Source organism: Phaseolus vulgaris, chromosome 8 (genome assembly GCF_051622355.1).
Source record: "Phaseolus vulgaris cultivar YP4 chromosome 8, ASM5162235v1, whole genome shotgun sequence".
NCBI lineage: Eukaryota > Viridiplantae > Streptophyta > Magnoliopsida > Fabales > Fabaceae > Phaseolus > Phaseolus vulgaris.
Genome location: NC_143505.1, coordinates 19243512 through 19258775, shown reverse-complemented (window position 1 = coordinate 19258775; position 15264 = coordinate 19243512). Strand labels below are relative to the sequence as shown.

The 15264-nt window shown below is 29.5% G+C and overlaps 1 protein-coding gene across 2 annotated transcripts; it reads right to left on the bottom strand.

Annotated features, from left to right (window-relative positions):
* Positions 1 to 7120: 7120 nt before the first annotated feature.
* On the bottom strand, positions 7121 to 11192 carry LOC137826477 (protein XRI1). 2 transcript variants are annotated; one of them, XM_068632454.2, is made up of 9 exons: positions 10889 to 11192; positions 10106 to 10161; positions 9910 to 10029; positions 9484 to 9626; positions 8718 to 8781; positions 8534 to 8633; positions 8411 to 8451; positions 8232 to 8315; positions 7121 to 7690 (listed from the first exon to the last, which is right to left on the bottom strand). In XM_068632454.2, exons 1-9 carry the CDS (start codon positions 11038 to 11040, stop codon positions 7413 to 7415), a joined length of 1038 nt encoding a protein of 345 aa, XP_068488555.2. In that variant the 5' UTR covers positions 11041 to 11192; the 3' UTR covers positions 7121 to 7412. The 2 variants fall into 2 exon arrangements, with proteins under 2 accessions (XP_068488555.2, XP_068488554.2); XM_068632453.2 differs by having other exon boundaries at positions 9490 to 9626; positions 10889 to 11150.
* Positions 11193 to 15264: the final 4072 nt, after the last annotated feature.

Here is a 15264-nt window from a genome sequence, read left to right as displayed (position 1 = left end):
CTAAACCAACCATAGGTTGGTTAAGAGTTTGTTGTATGACTGAGTTATGTTGAATTTGTCGTTGTTGACTTGCCAGCTTGGATAACGAGTCTGCCTTTGAATTTATTTCTCTCGGTATGTATTTTATCTCGGCCTTAGCAAAGCATTGCATAATTTTTAACACTCTATGATAATATTTCATTAACAATGGATCTCTTACCTGATATTCTCCTTATATATGTCCTACTGTAAGTTGAGAATCGCTTTTGCATATGACCTTATCAACTCCCATGTCTTTGGCCAAGAGTAATCCTACAATTAGAGCTTCATATTCGGCTTGATTGTTGGATGTTTTGAACTCAAGTCTTAATGCCATCTCTATTTGGAAATTTTTTGGTCCTTCGGGTACTATCCCTGATTTGCTTCCTTTCTTATTTGATGAGTCGTCCACATGTAACGTCCACTCCTCCTACTGTGTTGTTGTTGGCAATTGAATAATAAAATCTGCAAGAGATTGTGCCTTGATTGCTCCTCTCGGTTCGTATTTGATTCCATATTCTGAAAGCTCCATTGACCATGCAACCATTCTACCTACAAGTTCTGGTTTTCTTAAGATTTTAGATATTGGATAATCAGTTCTCACAATTAATTGATGATGGCTGAAGACGCCTTGTTGTGTACACAAGTGTTAAGGCTATTTTTTCAACCAAGGGGTATCTGGTTTTGACATTTTGGAGGGATCTACTTACAAAGTATATTGGTTTTTGCTCTAGATTTTCTTATATTAAGGCTGCTCCTATAGCTTCATGTGAGGTTGCTAAGTAAACTATGATAGGTTGGGCTAGCACATGTTTGACTAGAATAGGTGGTTTGGCTATCACACTTTTTAGTTGAGAAAAGGCCCACTCACACTGTTATTCCACTCAAAAGTTTCAGTTTTTTTCAATAATTTCACTATTGGTTTAGTTCTCTCAGCCAGAATTGGTAGAAATCTTGCTAACGAATTTAACTTCCCCACCAGTCTTTGTACTTCCTTCAAGTTTATTGGACTTCTAATTTTTAATATTGCCTCACTTATCAGGATTTGCTTTAATTCCTCTGTTGTTAAGCATAAAGCCTAAATATTTTCCTCCCCTCACACTAAAAACACACTTTTCAGGATTCAAGCGTAGGTTATACTTTCTTATTTGTGCAAAAATTTCTTCAAGGTCTTTTACATGTCGTTGCACCTCACATGAGTTAACAATCATGTCATCAACATAAACTTCCATATTCTTCCCGATTTTCTCCCGAAACACCTTGTCCATCAACCTTTGATATGTGGCTCCAACATTTTTTAAGCCAAAAGGCATAACTTTGTAACAATAGTTAGCCGTATCAGTTGTAAAAGCTATTTTAGAGATATCTGGCTCATGCATTTGTATTTGGTTATACCCAAAGTAAGCATCAAGAAAACTTATCATCTCCTGTCCAGATGCTCCATCAACCAATCGGTCAATACTTGGTAATGGATATGAATCTTTCGGACATGCTTTATTCAAGTCAGTGTAATCAATACACATTCTCCATTTACCATTTGGCTTTTTAACAAGTACCACATTGGCTAACCATGTTGTATAATGAGCTTCTTGAATGAAACCAACTTGTAATAACTTCTCGGTTTCTTCAATTGCTGCCTTTCGTCTTTCTTCCCCTAGCTTTCTTCGCTTTTGTGCCACCGGCTTTGCTCCTTGACAAATAGACAACTTATGAGAAATTACATCAGGATCTATCCCTGGAATGTCGGCTGCCTTCCATGCAAATAAATCTTTATTTCTTCGTAACACCACAATCAACTTACTTAATAATTCTTCAGGCATACTTCCACCTATATATGTGCATTGTTTCTCATCTTCTCCAAGTATGATAGACGTTGTTTCTTCTTTCGGTTCTAACCTCTCATCATTCATTCTTGGATCCAAATCCACCATAGCCACCATATTCCTGCCATTTTCTCTGTTAGTTTTTTAAGTCATTTTCAACCCAGTTGCATAACACTCACGAGCATCCCTTTGATTAACATAAATGGTTGCTATCTCTCTCTTTTCAATTAGGAATTTCATGGCCAAGTGCGGTGTTGATACTATAGCTCCCAACTTGTTTAGAGAGGATCTTCCCAACAAAGCATTATATGATGTTCAAGCATCCACCACCAAATACCTGATTTTAATTTTCCTTGTTGCACTTCCTCTTCCAAATGTTGTTACTAAGTCAATGTAGCCTTTTGTATCTACCATTTCACCCGATAAGCCAATAATATGTTCACGAAAGGGCACCGTATCTCCTTCTTTTAGATGTAACTTCCTGAAATTTCCTAAAACAAGATATCCAATGAGCTTCCTTGATCTACAAGAGTTTTCATAACTGCGTACTTTGTTATTTCCACCGTTATTACCATTGGGTCATCATGATCAGGATCAATTTCTTAAAAATCTTCATCTGTAAAAAGCACGGGTGGCAGCGTTCTCTTTTTAAAGACATGGTTAACTGTTATGACATTCCTCCAATACTGTTTCCTTGTCGTTGATGATTCATTTCCAGAGAATCCCCCTGAGATTGTGTTAATGAAACCTCTCACTGGTCTTCCTAGACTTTTTTCTCTACTTCTTCTTACTGATTGTGTATTTTGGTAACCTCTTTCATTTCTTGCTTTCGGTCTACCTCCTATTCTTTCATCTCTTCTTTCTACTCTCATGTTATCTTTTCTTTCAAACCTCTATAGCCTCCTTTCTCCTAACTCTCCACCTCTCGGTTCTCTTTCAAGACTTTGTCTCGTTCTTACGTTTCCACTTTTGAAAAAACACCTCAACTGTCCTGCTTGAATCAACTCTTCTACTCTATCTTTCAAACCGATACATTCTTTTGTATGATGACCATGATTTTTATGATACTCACAGTGCTTGCTATGATTTGCCCTTTCAGGTGTTCTTGCTTTTCTTTGGGGTGGTATGATTTCTACTGCCATTGCCTCCTGTAAAATTCTCGTCCTGTTGGTATTCAATGGTGTATATTGTTGGAACTTTCGGCTTCGAAACTCCTCTTTTGCTCTTCTGAAAAAATGTTCGCTTTCTCTCTCAATTATCATTTTTTCACCTCCATATGTTCTTGCTTGATTACGAAATTCTCTTAACTCTTCCATCTGCATAAACTTCGATGCTCGTTGCCTTAATTCATCAAGGTTAGTTGTCAACTTCTTACAAAGACTATCGACAAATGGTCTTGGTTTTAGTGTTGTTATCATGTGATGCATTGTGACTTCTGGACTAAGATTTTGAATACCCAAATCCATCTTTCCAAATCGTTGCATAAACATCCTCAACGATTCTCCCTTCTCCTGCCTTATGTTTACCAACACAATCGATGTTAAATGATAAGGCCGACTAGTCACAAACTGAGCTCCAAAATTTTCCACCAATGTGTCAAAATAATCAATACATAAAGGTGGTAGACATGTAAACTAACTCAGAGTTGCTCTTTTCAATGTGGTTGGAAACACTCGGCACATTATATCATCATTCCATGTGTATAAACTGATCTGAGTTGTATAAACTGCAATATGTTCATCAGGATATGTACTTCCATCATACTTGTCTATGGTTAAATTTTTCCAATTATCAGACAATGGAGTATCCACTATAACATCATAGAATGGATGTTTTCTAGAAGATATTCCGGTAAAGTTCCAGATGTTTCAGGTAACCTTTTCCTTGTTTGAAAACTTTCATTATTATGAACTCTTTCATTTGTTGGTACTCTTGGCTGGACAATTTCAAAGGATGAATTCAAAATTGTTTCTTCTTGCAACTTTCTTTTCATATGCGCATTTTCTGCTTTCAACATACTTAATTCTTCTTCATTACTTTTTTTTAACATTTCAAATTGTTTTTGTAATTGCATTAACATTGCCATTGACATCATATTTTGGTTATCTTCCCGCTCTCCACCCTGTTCTTCCCTTCTACTCATCTCTGCTTCAACTTCTTTAATTATCTCTCAGCCCCACGGTGGGCGCCAAAATGTTCTTACAAAAAGGACTGAGAACACTCAAACAACCTGACAACATAGACTTCACTAGTCGATCTCTTGGATTTGGGCTTCCAACTTCTCTCCAGGTTTAGCTTTTGGCTTCTCTCCAGGTTGGACTTTCGGCTTCTCTTCTCACAGATGGGTGTGTGTACCTGCAAGGCGCTCTGATGCCAAAGTCAGAAATAGTTTTACATTCATTAGATAAAATTCACTCTACCTTACCTCTTGGGTTGATCCTCTATTTATAAGGTTTTCTTATTGGGCTTATACCTTGTTTGGGCTTTTCTTTCTGCACCTCTTTATTATTTTATACACCCATTAATTTGGACTCTTATTTATTTGGACCTTGCTACAGTGATTATATAATATATATATATATATATATATATATATATATATATATAAAGTTCTCGATATATTCTCCTGGTAGTACAGAAAATAAAATAAAATAATGGGTTAATATTAAAGATAAACAATTAGTTAACTAATTGTAATTGATTATTGTAAGTCACAGAGGTTTTAAAACATTTAAAAAAAAACACTTAAAACTTATTTTAAGATTAATAACTCCTATATGTTTGATTCACACTCTTTCTAACATGAAAGTTATAATAAACTAATACAATAAATTTAAAATTAAGTCTTTAATTTTCAAGACTCTTAATTAGCTTTTGATTTTTTTATTGACAATTAAAACTTCATGATCTCATAAAACTTTGTTATTTGAAGCTTCCATTGAGTGTAATTTGCACAAAGAAAATCTACCTTTTCTCTCATTGATCATTAGAAAAAAAAAATGAGAAAAAGAAAACATATAATAAAATAGTGAGCACAATTATTTCATTTAAAAACAAAACTAATTGTTAAGTTGTCATTAATTTACACAAATATTTTAAAATATGGTAAGTAATCATTAATTTAAAAATATTGTTAAGTAGTCATTCATTCATACAAATTATTTTTCTCACGTATTGGTACCTTTAGAAAATCTCTTAATTGTTTTGCTACCATTACATTGACACCAACTTAAGTAGTTAAATAAAATATATATAAACTCAGCACAATTAAACGTAATTGCATTACATTGAAAATCAATTTGAATTCAATATAGCTCCTTTGACTTACATCCATAAGAAAATTATTACAATATTTACACTTTTTATTGTAAATATTAAGAAAACATAAATATTACATTGAATTAAAAGTCTCAAACCGTTGTCGATGTAATCTATCTAAAGATCAAAATCGTTATTTATCCTTTTATATATGATGAAAATACTAATTGTGCATTTGGGTGAATTGGGAATATGTGAGACAGATAAATATTATATAAAGTAATAAATACACTGTGAGATAGATAAATATGATAAATTAATAAATGCACTAACTCTACCTACTGTCATAAAGGTGTAATTTTTATACGTCTACCGTCATAAAGGTGGAACATTTATACGTTGGAAGATGGTATATATCCTATAATTAAATTTTTACCAATAACAATTATAAATAAAATGAATTATTCAAATAATTTTTATTATTAAGTAATTATTTATGAATTATAAATTAATAAACTTAAGGTTGTCACCAAAAAGACCTATAAATACTAATTTTTAACAAAATATAATCTTTCGTATGTGAATCTTATCCATTTTGGTTGGAGACTAGCTAAAAATATATTTACTGAGAAACATTGGATTCTCACCTACACGCCTTTTTGAACACATTTCCAAATAAAAAAATAATAAAAATGGAGAAAATATAAATATATATACTTATATATATATATTAATTATCCTTTATATATTTATAATTAGAGGAACCTTAGTGAACAAAAGGAGCAAGAGAGGAGACCGTGTGAAGCAATGTAGTGCAACTTCTCCAAAATTTACTAGGGCATTGCTTTCTACACCCCTATGTTTTTAAACCTGCACCGCATCCATACCAGTGTAAAATGATAAATCTGTTTTTGAAAAAAATACATTCTAGTGTTGTATATTTTGATATACATTTCTAAATTCAGAAAATATCTTTTGGAATATAAAATTTAGAATATAACATAATTTAGTAATACATTATGGAATAGATATTTCAGAATATAACATAATTTAGTAATACATTATGGAATAGATATTTCAGAATATATTTTCACATCCTGAAGTACATTTCGTAATGTATTAATATATTCCATAATGTATTTTGTAATGTATTAATATATTCCATAATGTATTTCCAGATTACAAAAATATATTTCAAAATGTATCATACATTTCATAATGTACGTTTTGTATTATATTTTTAGATTAAAAAATGGAATGCATGATTCACAAATACATTTTAGAGTGCATAATCTGAAATAATGAATGATAAAATTAATTTTTTTTTAAATGATGCATCAATATATGGAGTCAGAGAATGCAATGCACAATTTGCTAGAGATATATGGAGATCTTTTTTGAAATATTTGCAAAATTTGTTATCTTCTTCAATATAGCCTCTTTGAAATCCTTGGTGTCACTTAATATATATATTCAACTTTTATTAATGTTGCAATGTTGATAATTTTATATAAAAAATGATTTTTCTAATCTAATTGTTAAATTATAATTTCTTGTTATTATGATTATTCGGCAAATTTTGTCAAAATTAAATTATATATTTTTTTATCTATCTATCTATCTATTGCTGATAAAAAAAATAAAAAAAATCTATCTATCTATATATATAAGCAATGCATTGAATAATTATAGTTTAATATAAAAAATTTGTATATATAATTTATGAAAAATAAATTTTTAATCTAATAGTGAATTTCAAAAAAATTCATCAAAATAAAAATTATAAATTGTGCGTTTGCAATCTGAAGTAAGGTTTTTGGTGTATCCCCTTTCATAAGATATTTGTAATTATTTGTAAAAGTAATGCCATATGTTTTTAACATCTTATGTTTTTTATAGACATAGCACATCAACATGTTTAGATGCATATCAAGTATTTGATAATTGTCAAGAGGAATTGTTAACAAAACAAAATCTACAAGCACTAAAAACTGAAATCCCTTTATATGTACAAACACTGATAAAAACATTAAACCAACTAGGGTTATATATATTGTTATATCATAATATAGGATATCAGTGTTGACCAAAATTTTCATAGAAGAGTTAGTTTAAACAAAAGCATCTACCAAGAGAAAGCCACTTAGAGTCATCTAAATCCTCTACTAGGATACAAAACACTAAGGTGGTGTTATCATGGGTGCAAAATAAGAACAAAAAATTGAAACACCAACTATTAAATTACCAGGTACTTTACATGCACAAAATGAAGCCAAACCCAATACAAAAAGTTAGTACTAAACACTTGAGCCTTTAGCCTTTGGTTCTCATAATTGTGATGCTCCCTTTTCCCCCTTCAATGTGAATTTTTGTTTTTCCAACAACGGGCTTCCCAGAAAAAGCTGATTTTGGGTAAGTTGATGGATCTTCCACACTTAGTTTGGATTTCAGAGGAGGTGGTGGAGACAGAATACGTTGATTTATTTCCTTCAGAGTGACATCTCCATGGGCACCACTGGGTTTAATGAAGGCAAATGGATAGGCCACAGAAGCAGCTAGCTTTGTGGGCGTTTCTATAAATGATTTTCCCCCTAAACATGTTAAACAAAGTCAGAATTTGATTTCATGTCAAAAAGTTTCATGCCATTATTAACTACTATGTACATTACTTACTGGTTAAGGATTCTTTAGCATTTGACAACAACTATAGGCCACAGTTTTAGAAATAAAAACACAACTACTGCAAAAGCATGCTAACTTCTCCTGTCTTGTGAATCTTTAGCACATAGGAGAAATGAGCCTTTTTGGATAAACTTCTCAATAAATAGTTCTAGGAGAAGAAAGTAAAATGTGAAAGTAACATAAACTTCTCCATAAGCCAAAGTTAGCTCCTGCATTACATCAATTTGCAGAAAGTTTTCTCATACTAGCTTCTTTGAAAGATAATTTTAGTATTATGCATGTTAATATTGGCATATGCAGAAATTTATTTTATTTTTTCTCCTTATTTTCTTCTCACAGAAGTGTTTTTTTAGTTTATTCAAACAGCCTTCTCACAGATGAGATATTAGGCAGATATCCATTGCAATCAAAACAAGCAGAAACACTATATCAAGATAAAACAAAACAAACCTTTGAAGACAATGTTTTTGTGGGTTTTAGTGACGCGATGCTGAACCACATTTTGTTCAAGGGCAGGTTGGAAGTTGCAGAGATCTAAGCATATTTCAAATAAGTCAAAGTGTACAAGAAAGGGGAAAGAGGGAAGAAATAGGAAAATTGGAGTAAATGACAGGCAGACAAATTTCTACCTGCAACATCTATATGAATGTCATCAGCCCCAGAAAAATTCCTGAGTCAAATAACATAATCATAAGATTGTTTTGTATAAACAGATATATGGCATATATTAGTGGTAGTCTTTAGAAGCATACAAATCATGAGGACATAATTGCATTTCAGTATCCGCAAAGCAATCTGCTAGCCACCCTTCAGCTGACTCAAACTCCTCATAATTGGAAGCAGATGCACTTCCTAATGCATGTTACATTATAATTGGTTACAGATATCAAATCCACAGAAAGAAAAAAACAAAGCATAATCTTGCAAAAGGTAAACCTGATGCCGCAGATACCCATTGTGAAAATTCTGAGAAAATCTCTTCATTTGGGTCTTCCTTCCCCTATATACATAATGTAACAGTTACACAATCAGGCAAAACTACAACTATAGCACAATTATTAACTCAAACAACATCTCATTGAAATTAATAAACTACTACTGACACACTTGACAATCACATATCACAAAATAAAAAGAAAAGGCGATATTCTTGAGTGGTGATGTCTAGTGGTAACTATGTGCATTGAAAATCATGAAGCCTTAAAGGATAGAAACAAGATTGTTGATCAACTCAAAACAAGAACACCAGATTATGTGTACGCTAAGACTGAAAGACCCAGAACAACAGAGAGTTGAACCAAACATCTCATTGCCACATTTTAATGGTCATCACAGAAGTCCAAGTTAAAACAGGGCTCTATTACACTAAGCTGTCAAATGGCTACTGTAAAACTTGCAGATGAGACACTGGATTAAGTTCTACTTCATATATGAACATGGCTGAACTAACTATTTCACAAAACATGAATATGAAATCTAGTATATAAATCAGAAATCTTGCAAAAATAACAAGGAAAAGTTGCACCAATTTTAGTTACATTAAGACAAAATCTGTTCGTGCCTTAGTCAGCTATATCATGTGGGATATATTTAAGAAAAGGATGTATTTGCTCAAATTAAAGTGTACTTGTGCATTTGTTTTTTCATGTGACTTGACCAATCATGCTACTATGGGTGTGAAAAATCACTCAAGGGCACAAACCTTTACTTTCAAATATGCTGAAGACAAATGTTCGTTGCAGGGGGAATGACCCCCATCTTGAGCATTGAATTGTAGCATCCGTCGTCTCTTAACTTGATAAGAAGTCTTCAAACACTTGTCTGGTTCATTTTTCAGATTTGACTCTGAAATCCACCTTATTTGAGTTAAAAGGGACAGCATTGCATATAAAAAAGCATAGCAGTTATAACAATAATAATAGAAATTAAGGGCAACCCAATACATGAAGCTGAGGAGGGTAGATGCATACAGTTATATCCCTACAAGTAAGCTCCAATTTGGTTCAAAACCCTACCCTTTTTGTCAAGTTCGCCCTCAATTGCAGAAATGAAAAGGAACTACATACCCAAGTTGCACATATTGATTGTTAGACAACATATAACTGCCTGCCAGATAGAAGTACTTTACCATTATTATTGACATTATATGAAAAATCCCCACATTCCTTCACTGGGGTTGTTTCATCGTTGAACACATAGGACATATCTTCATTCTGAGGAACCTCATTCCACAGTCCTTGCGGAAGTTCTGCTCAAACAAGAAAACTTTCTCAGGCATCAATTATTTAGACTAATCTAACTTAAGAAACACAAGTCAGAGTTACCATAATTGAAACTCTTCTGGAGACAATAGTCCTCCCTATGCCAATCCCAAGGCTCCCTAGCAGCATTTAACATGGAGCAAAAAGCAAATGATTGTCATGCAACAATGAAAAAGGAGAAAGGCACACAAAAGAAGCCAATCATATAACAATTTTGAAGAATGGCAAGGGATACATTGTAAACATCATGATTTCAACAATAAACAAGCCAACCCAAAGTACATAGACAGAGATGATTAACCAAATCTACAGCACAAGTAAATTGCAGCACAAGTTACTAACCAAACCACCACACTAATATAAAAAGGAACAGAACCATGCACAAAAGAGGGCAAAAAAAGAGAAAAGGGCCAAATAAACAAAATAAAAAACATGAGAAAAATTGATAAAGGGAGAAACAACATCATCGTCATCTTCCTCCCTCTATCCACAAAATCTAACATTAATCGACCATCTCAACAACAAATAAAAACCAAGAACTGAAAACAACTAAACCGGCCAAAGTTTACAGATGAAAGGTATAAAAAAATAGGGAACCCGTAGTTAACAACCTCATACACAAACCAACCAATAAACTAGAAAAAACACTCATCACAAGCAAAATCTAATGAAACCCCATTTCATGTCCCAAATAAAAACACAGAACAAAAACAAGAGCATGAAAAAAGTACATGTTGAAAACCAAATGCAGTTCCCAAAGGTGTGGTTTCCCAAGAGAAGAGACAGACCCAGAAAAAGAAAAAGACTGAGACAAAGAAAAGGGCTGAGAAATATATATGTATATACTTATAATAATTGCTGTGATCCATTCCAGAAGTCGCAATTTCAACCAAAAAACAGTAGTCACTGATCAGTGTCCTTTCTCCCCTCCCCTTCACAAAAATAACCGTTACAGAGAATTTCAAGACCCTGCTGCATGAGATGCAAATATGACACATAAGAAAGGAACCCAAAAGAAACTACCTTTCTCTTATATGTCTCTCTACACACACGCACACACAAATATAAATATAAATATATATTTATTTATAGATGCATATTCTCTTAGTGATGTTTTGTCTTCCTGTCTTGTTTTCCATTTTCTTGGTTTGGTGATTATATATTATTGTTATTATTCTTTTATAGTGCATGGTATTTATGATTTATCTATGTACTTTGAAACTTTAAGAATATCTAACCACATAATCCAAGAAGGAAGGTGGGGAGGGACATGGGGGGTCCACAGGAACACGACCTCACGAGATACGGCAAGCGTGCTTTTACTCCCTAGGCCCACTCCAGCCATTACTCTATTTAAAACAATGTTCATTCTATTTGGAATTTCTTTCCTGCAATTCGATTTGGAATGAAAGAAAGAGAAAACTGTTTCTGTCTTCTTCATTGGGTGCTTGCTACAGGGACAAGGAAGTTCTTAATGCTTGCTTCCCACCAAATCAATATCCTAAAATATGGGAATTACTTTTCTCATAAATATTTTACTTTTATTAAAATTATCATCTTCTTAATTCAAACTATCTCACATGAAAAAATAGGATTTTTAATAACAATAGTTCATTTCTGAAAAACCTGTTATGACAAACCAAACAAGTTTTTTTTAGTTATTTTTTAAAATCATAACTTTCAGACCTACAAATTCTTCTTGTGTCAAACGCTTATATTTATTCTCCATTTCGTTTCACTTTCACAATTTTATATATATATATATATATATTTTATTTTACTCTATTTGAATTTTAAACTTGACATATTTGTTCAAAATATTATGAAAAATGATTTAACTAATTAAAATAAAAAATAAACGTTGTATAATTGTAAATTAAACTAAATTTGTGAATATTTAAGAGAGTGGTACTAAAAGTGTGATAACATATTTGTATGTATAACTGATTAAAGAGGATTTTTATTAATTTATATTTATAACTATTAATAAAGGAATTTTTTCATAACCGTTTTGTAAAAACTATTTTAATGTAGATAATTTATTAATGTATTTTATTTTATTATTTTATCTTTTAAAATTTATAATTTGTTTAAAATCAACTAGCAAAACATACATGTTCGTGTGTGTTCTTATGTTTAAAATATTTTTAAAAATTTATTATGTTTCATTTGTACCTATATATAAAGGGGATTCCCCTCTTAACTGCTCTTAATTTTTTTTCCTATTTTATCCTTATATTAATATTTAATTTTATTATTGTATTATGGTCATTGTGTCATTTCTTATTCCCTCTTAACTGCTTTTAATTTTTTTCCATTTTATCCTTACTTAATAATTTATTGTATTAATTTATTTTAGTTATTTGGACATTTTATAATTTCAAAAATTAATAAAATAATTTTTTAATTTTAAAATTTATTTTATTTGTTATTATTTAACTGGAGAGCAGAGAGAATGGAGAGAGTGGCAAGATTGATTAGTTACTTTTCTGATTTAAACTGATTTTTTTTATTAAAATTAATTTAAGAAACAAATTTTATGATTCTCCACTACACATAACCCACATATCATACTTTTCACTTTCTCTCCCCTATATAGGTACCTACTTCCCACTTTCCCTCTCCACTACTCTTTAACTTCTCATTTTAATGTTATTAAGAGAAAATGTTTTTGAAAAATAAAAAAAATACTAAAGAAATAAAAAAATGCGGATACACAGGTGTGTTCCCGATAGTTTATTATAAATGTTACATTATAAGTTTATAATAATTTAAATTTTATTAAATTAATCGATGGTATAAATTTAAGAAATGTTATTACCAATTTTAATATATATTTTTTATACACATATATTCTAAAAAATAAAGTACTAATTTATATTTTCATGATTTTATAACAATAAATTATTTCTTTGAGTATCTATCTGAGCTTCCATGTAATTTATAAGAAGTAAATTTTTTTTAATAAATTTATTTATTAAATTATAAAAATAATAAGTAAATTCATATTGTTTAAATAGAAAATATAATTTATCTCTTAAAGAGTTTTCTTAAATTTTTTTAGCACACATCATCCATAATTCTTTTTTTATCAAATTAAAGTTTATTTTTTTATTATGGAGTCACACTCAATAAAATAAATTTGTAAATGATTAACATACAATTAAAAACATTATTCTTATGAATAAAAAATGTCATACATCATCATTATATAAAATCATCGTAAAAAAATATATTTATCTATAACATGTATTATAATAAACTTGAATTAATTATATCACCTTGTTGTCAATATTGACTCTAATATGAGTGATTGTTTATCCTTCTTTCAAGGATTTCATTATTTTACAATTTCAGTTTCTTATATAAAAATGACAATTATTAAAAATTACAAAATAATATATATATATATATATATATATATATATATATCTTAACATTCAGTTACAATTCGAGCATATTTGAAAAGTTTGATAATGTTATGCTTTAGATGTATTAATTGTGACACATTAATTGTCTGACTCAAATATTAAAATAAAAAGTAAGTAGTTGTTATTTTTTAGAGAGAAGTTATTTAATTAATTTGGAATAAAGGAAGTTATTTAATTATTTATTTATTAAATAAATAATAATATGTGTTTCTAAAAAATATAGTATAATGTAATAAATTATATTGACTTAAACAACTACATTTTATTTATTAAAAGATAAGTTATATATATATATTAAATGATAAATTATTATATGTGTAGTTGTTATTTTGAAAAAGATAAGTTATTTAATTATTTTGAAATAAAAGATAAATTATTCAATTATTTATTTTATTAAGTAAATAAATTATTTTTTATTTATTGAAAGAAAAATATACGTTTTTTTTGAAAAAAAAATATTATTGTTATAATAACTATTGAAATAAAAATATATTAAGTTATAAAAATATATTATTAGATTTTAAAATATTTTTATTAAATGTAATTATAAAATATTTTATTTTATTTTTATAGATATTATAATAACTATTAAAATAAAAATATATTATTAAATTATAAAAGGATTTTTATTAAATATAATTATAAAAATATTTTTTTAGGTAATTTTTGTATTGTGAGTAGTTATTTGATTTGAAAAGGAGTAATTATTTAAAGAATAAAATTATAACAAATTATATATGAGTGAATTAGATGTTAGTCTATGGTAAGGTCATACTCAATAAGTCTTGCAAAAGATGATAGATCCATATGCAATTGATGTGATTGAAATGGAATTGAAGTATTGAGGATTAGAAAGAAATCAAGGTACTTTGATACAAATGAATGTATGAGTAGTCTGAATGAATGAAATGAAAACTATTGTTATTGATGGTATTGGAATGTAGTTGGATTGTGGTGATTTGTATTGAGTATTATATGACTATGATTGATGAAAAAAATAAAAATAGAATTATATTAAATGAATGATTAATCCAAATGATTATTTTTACTTACATTTTCGTATGTTACAATTTTATTTTCGCTAGTTTACCCTTGCATGTGTTGTTTGTGTATCAACTGTGGTGACTATGTGTATATATATACATATATATACATATATATATATACACATATATATATATATACACATATATATATATACACATATATATATACACATATATATATACACACATATATATATATACACATATATATATATATACACATATATATATATACACATATATATATATACACATATATATATATACACACACATATATATATATACACACACATATATATATATATACACACATATATATATATACACACATATATATATATATACACACATATATATATATATATATACATATACATATATATATATATATATATATATATATATTAAGAATTACACCATTCAGTGAGAGATATAATATTTAAAAGGTTGACTCCAAAGTTTATAGAACCTTATAAGATCCTTGAACTTGTTGCATATGAACTTGTCTTACCTTTTTCTTTAACCAACATTCACAATTTTTCATGTACCACAACTAATGGAGTATGTACCTGATTTCAATCATATTCTAGAGTCTAATTGAGTTCAAATAAAAGAAGATATGTCTCTTGAGGTGAAGCTAGTTAGAGTTTTAGATAATCAAAGTAACTCCGCAACATAAATATAAACATAGTTAAAGTGTTGCGAAATCTCACATGTAGTGATTCCATTAGAGAAAGGAAAAG

Bases quoted from the DNA above. Each gene is read 5' to 3' on its own strand.
- LOC137826477 (XM_068632454.2), bottom strand. From the start codon at position 11,040: ATGTGTCATATTTGCATCTCATGCAGCAGGGTCTTGAAATTCTCTGTA. The intron at 9,627-9,909 runs GTAAAGTACTTC...GGTGGATTTCAG, and splicing joins ATATAATGTCAATAATAATG to AGTCAAATCTGAAAAATGAA. The intron at 7,691-8,231 runs GTTTGTTTTGTT...TAACATGTTTAG, and splicing joins CAAAAACATTGTCTTCAAAG to GGGGAAAATCATTTATAGAA.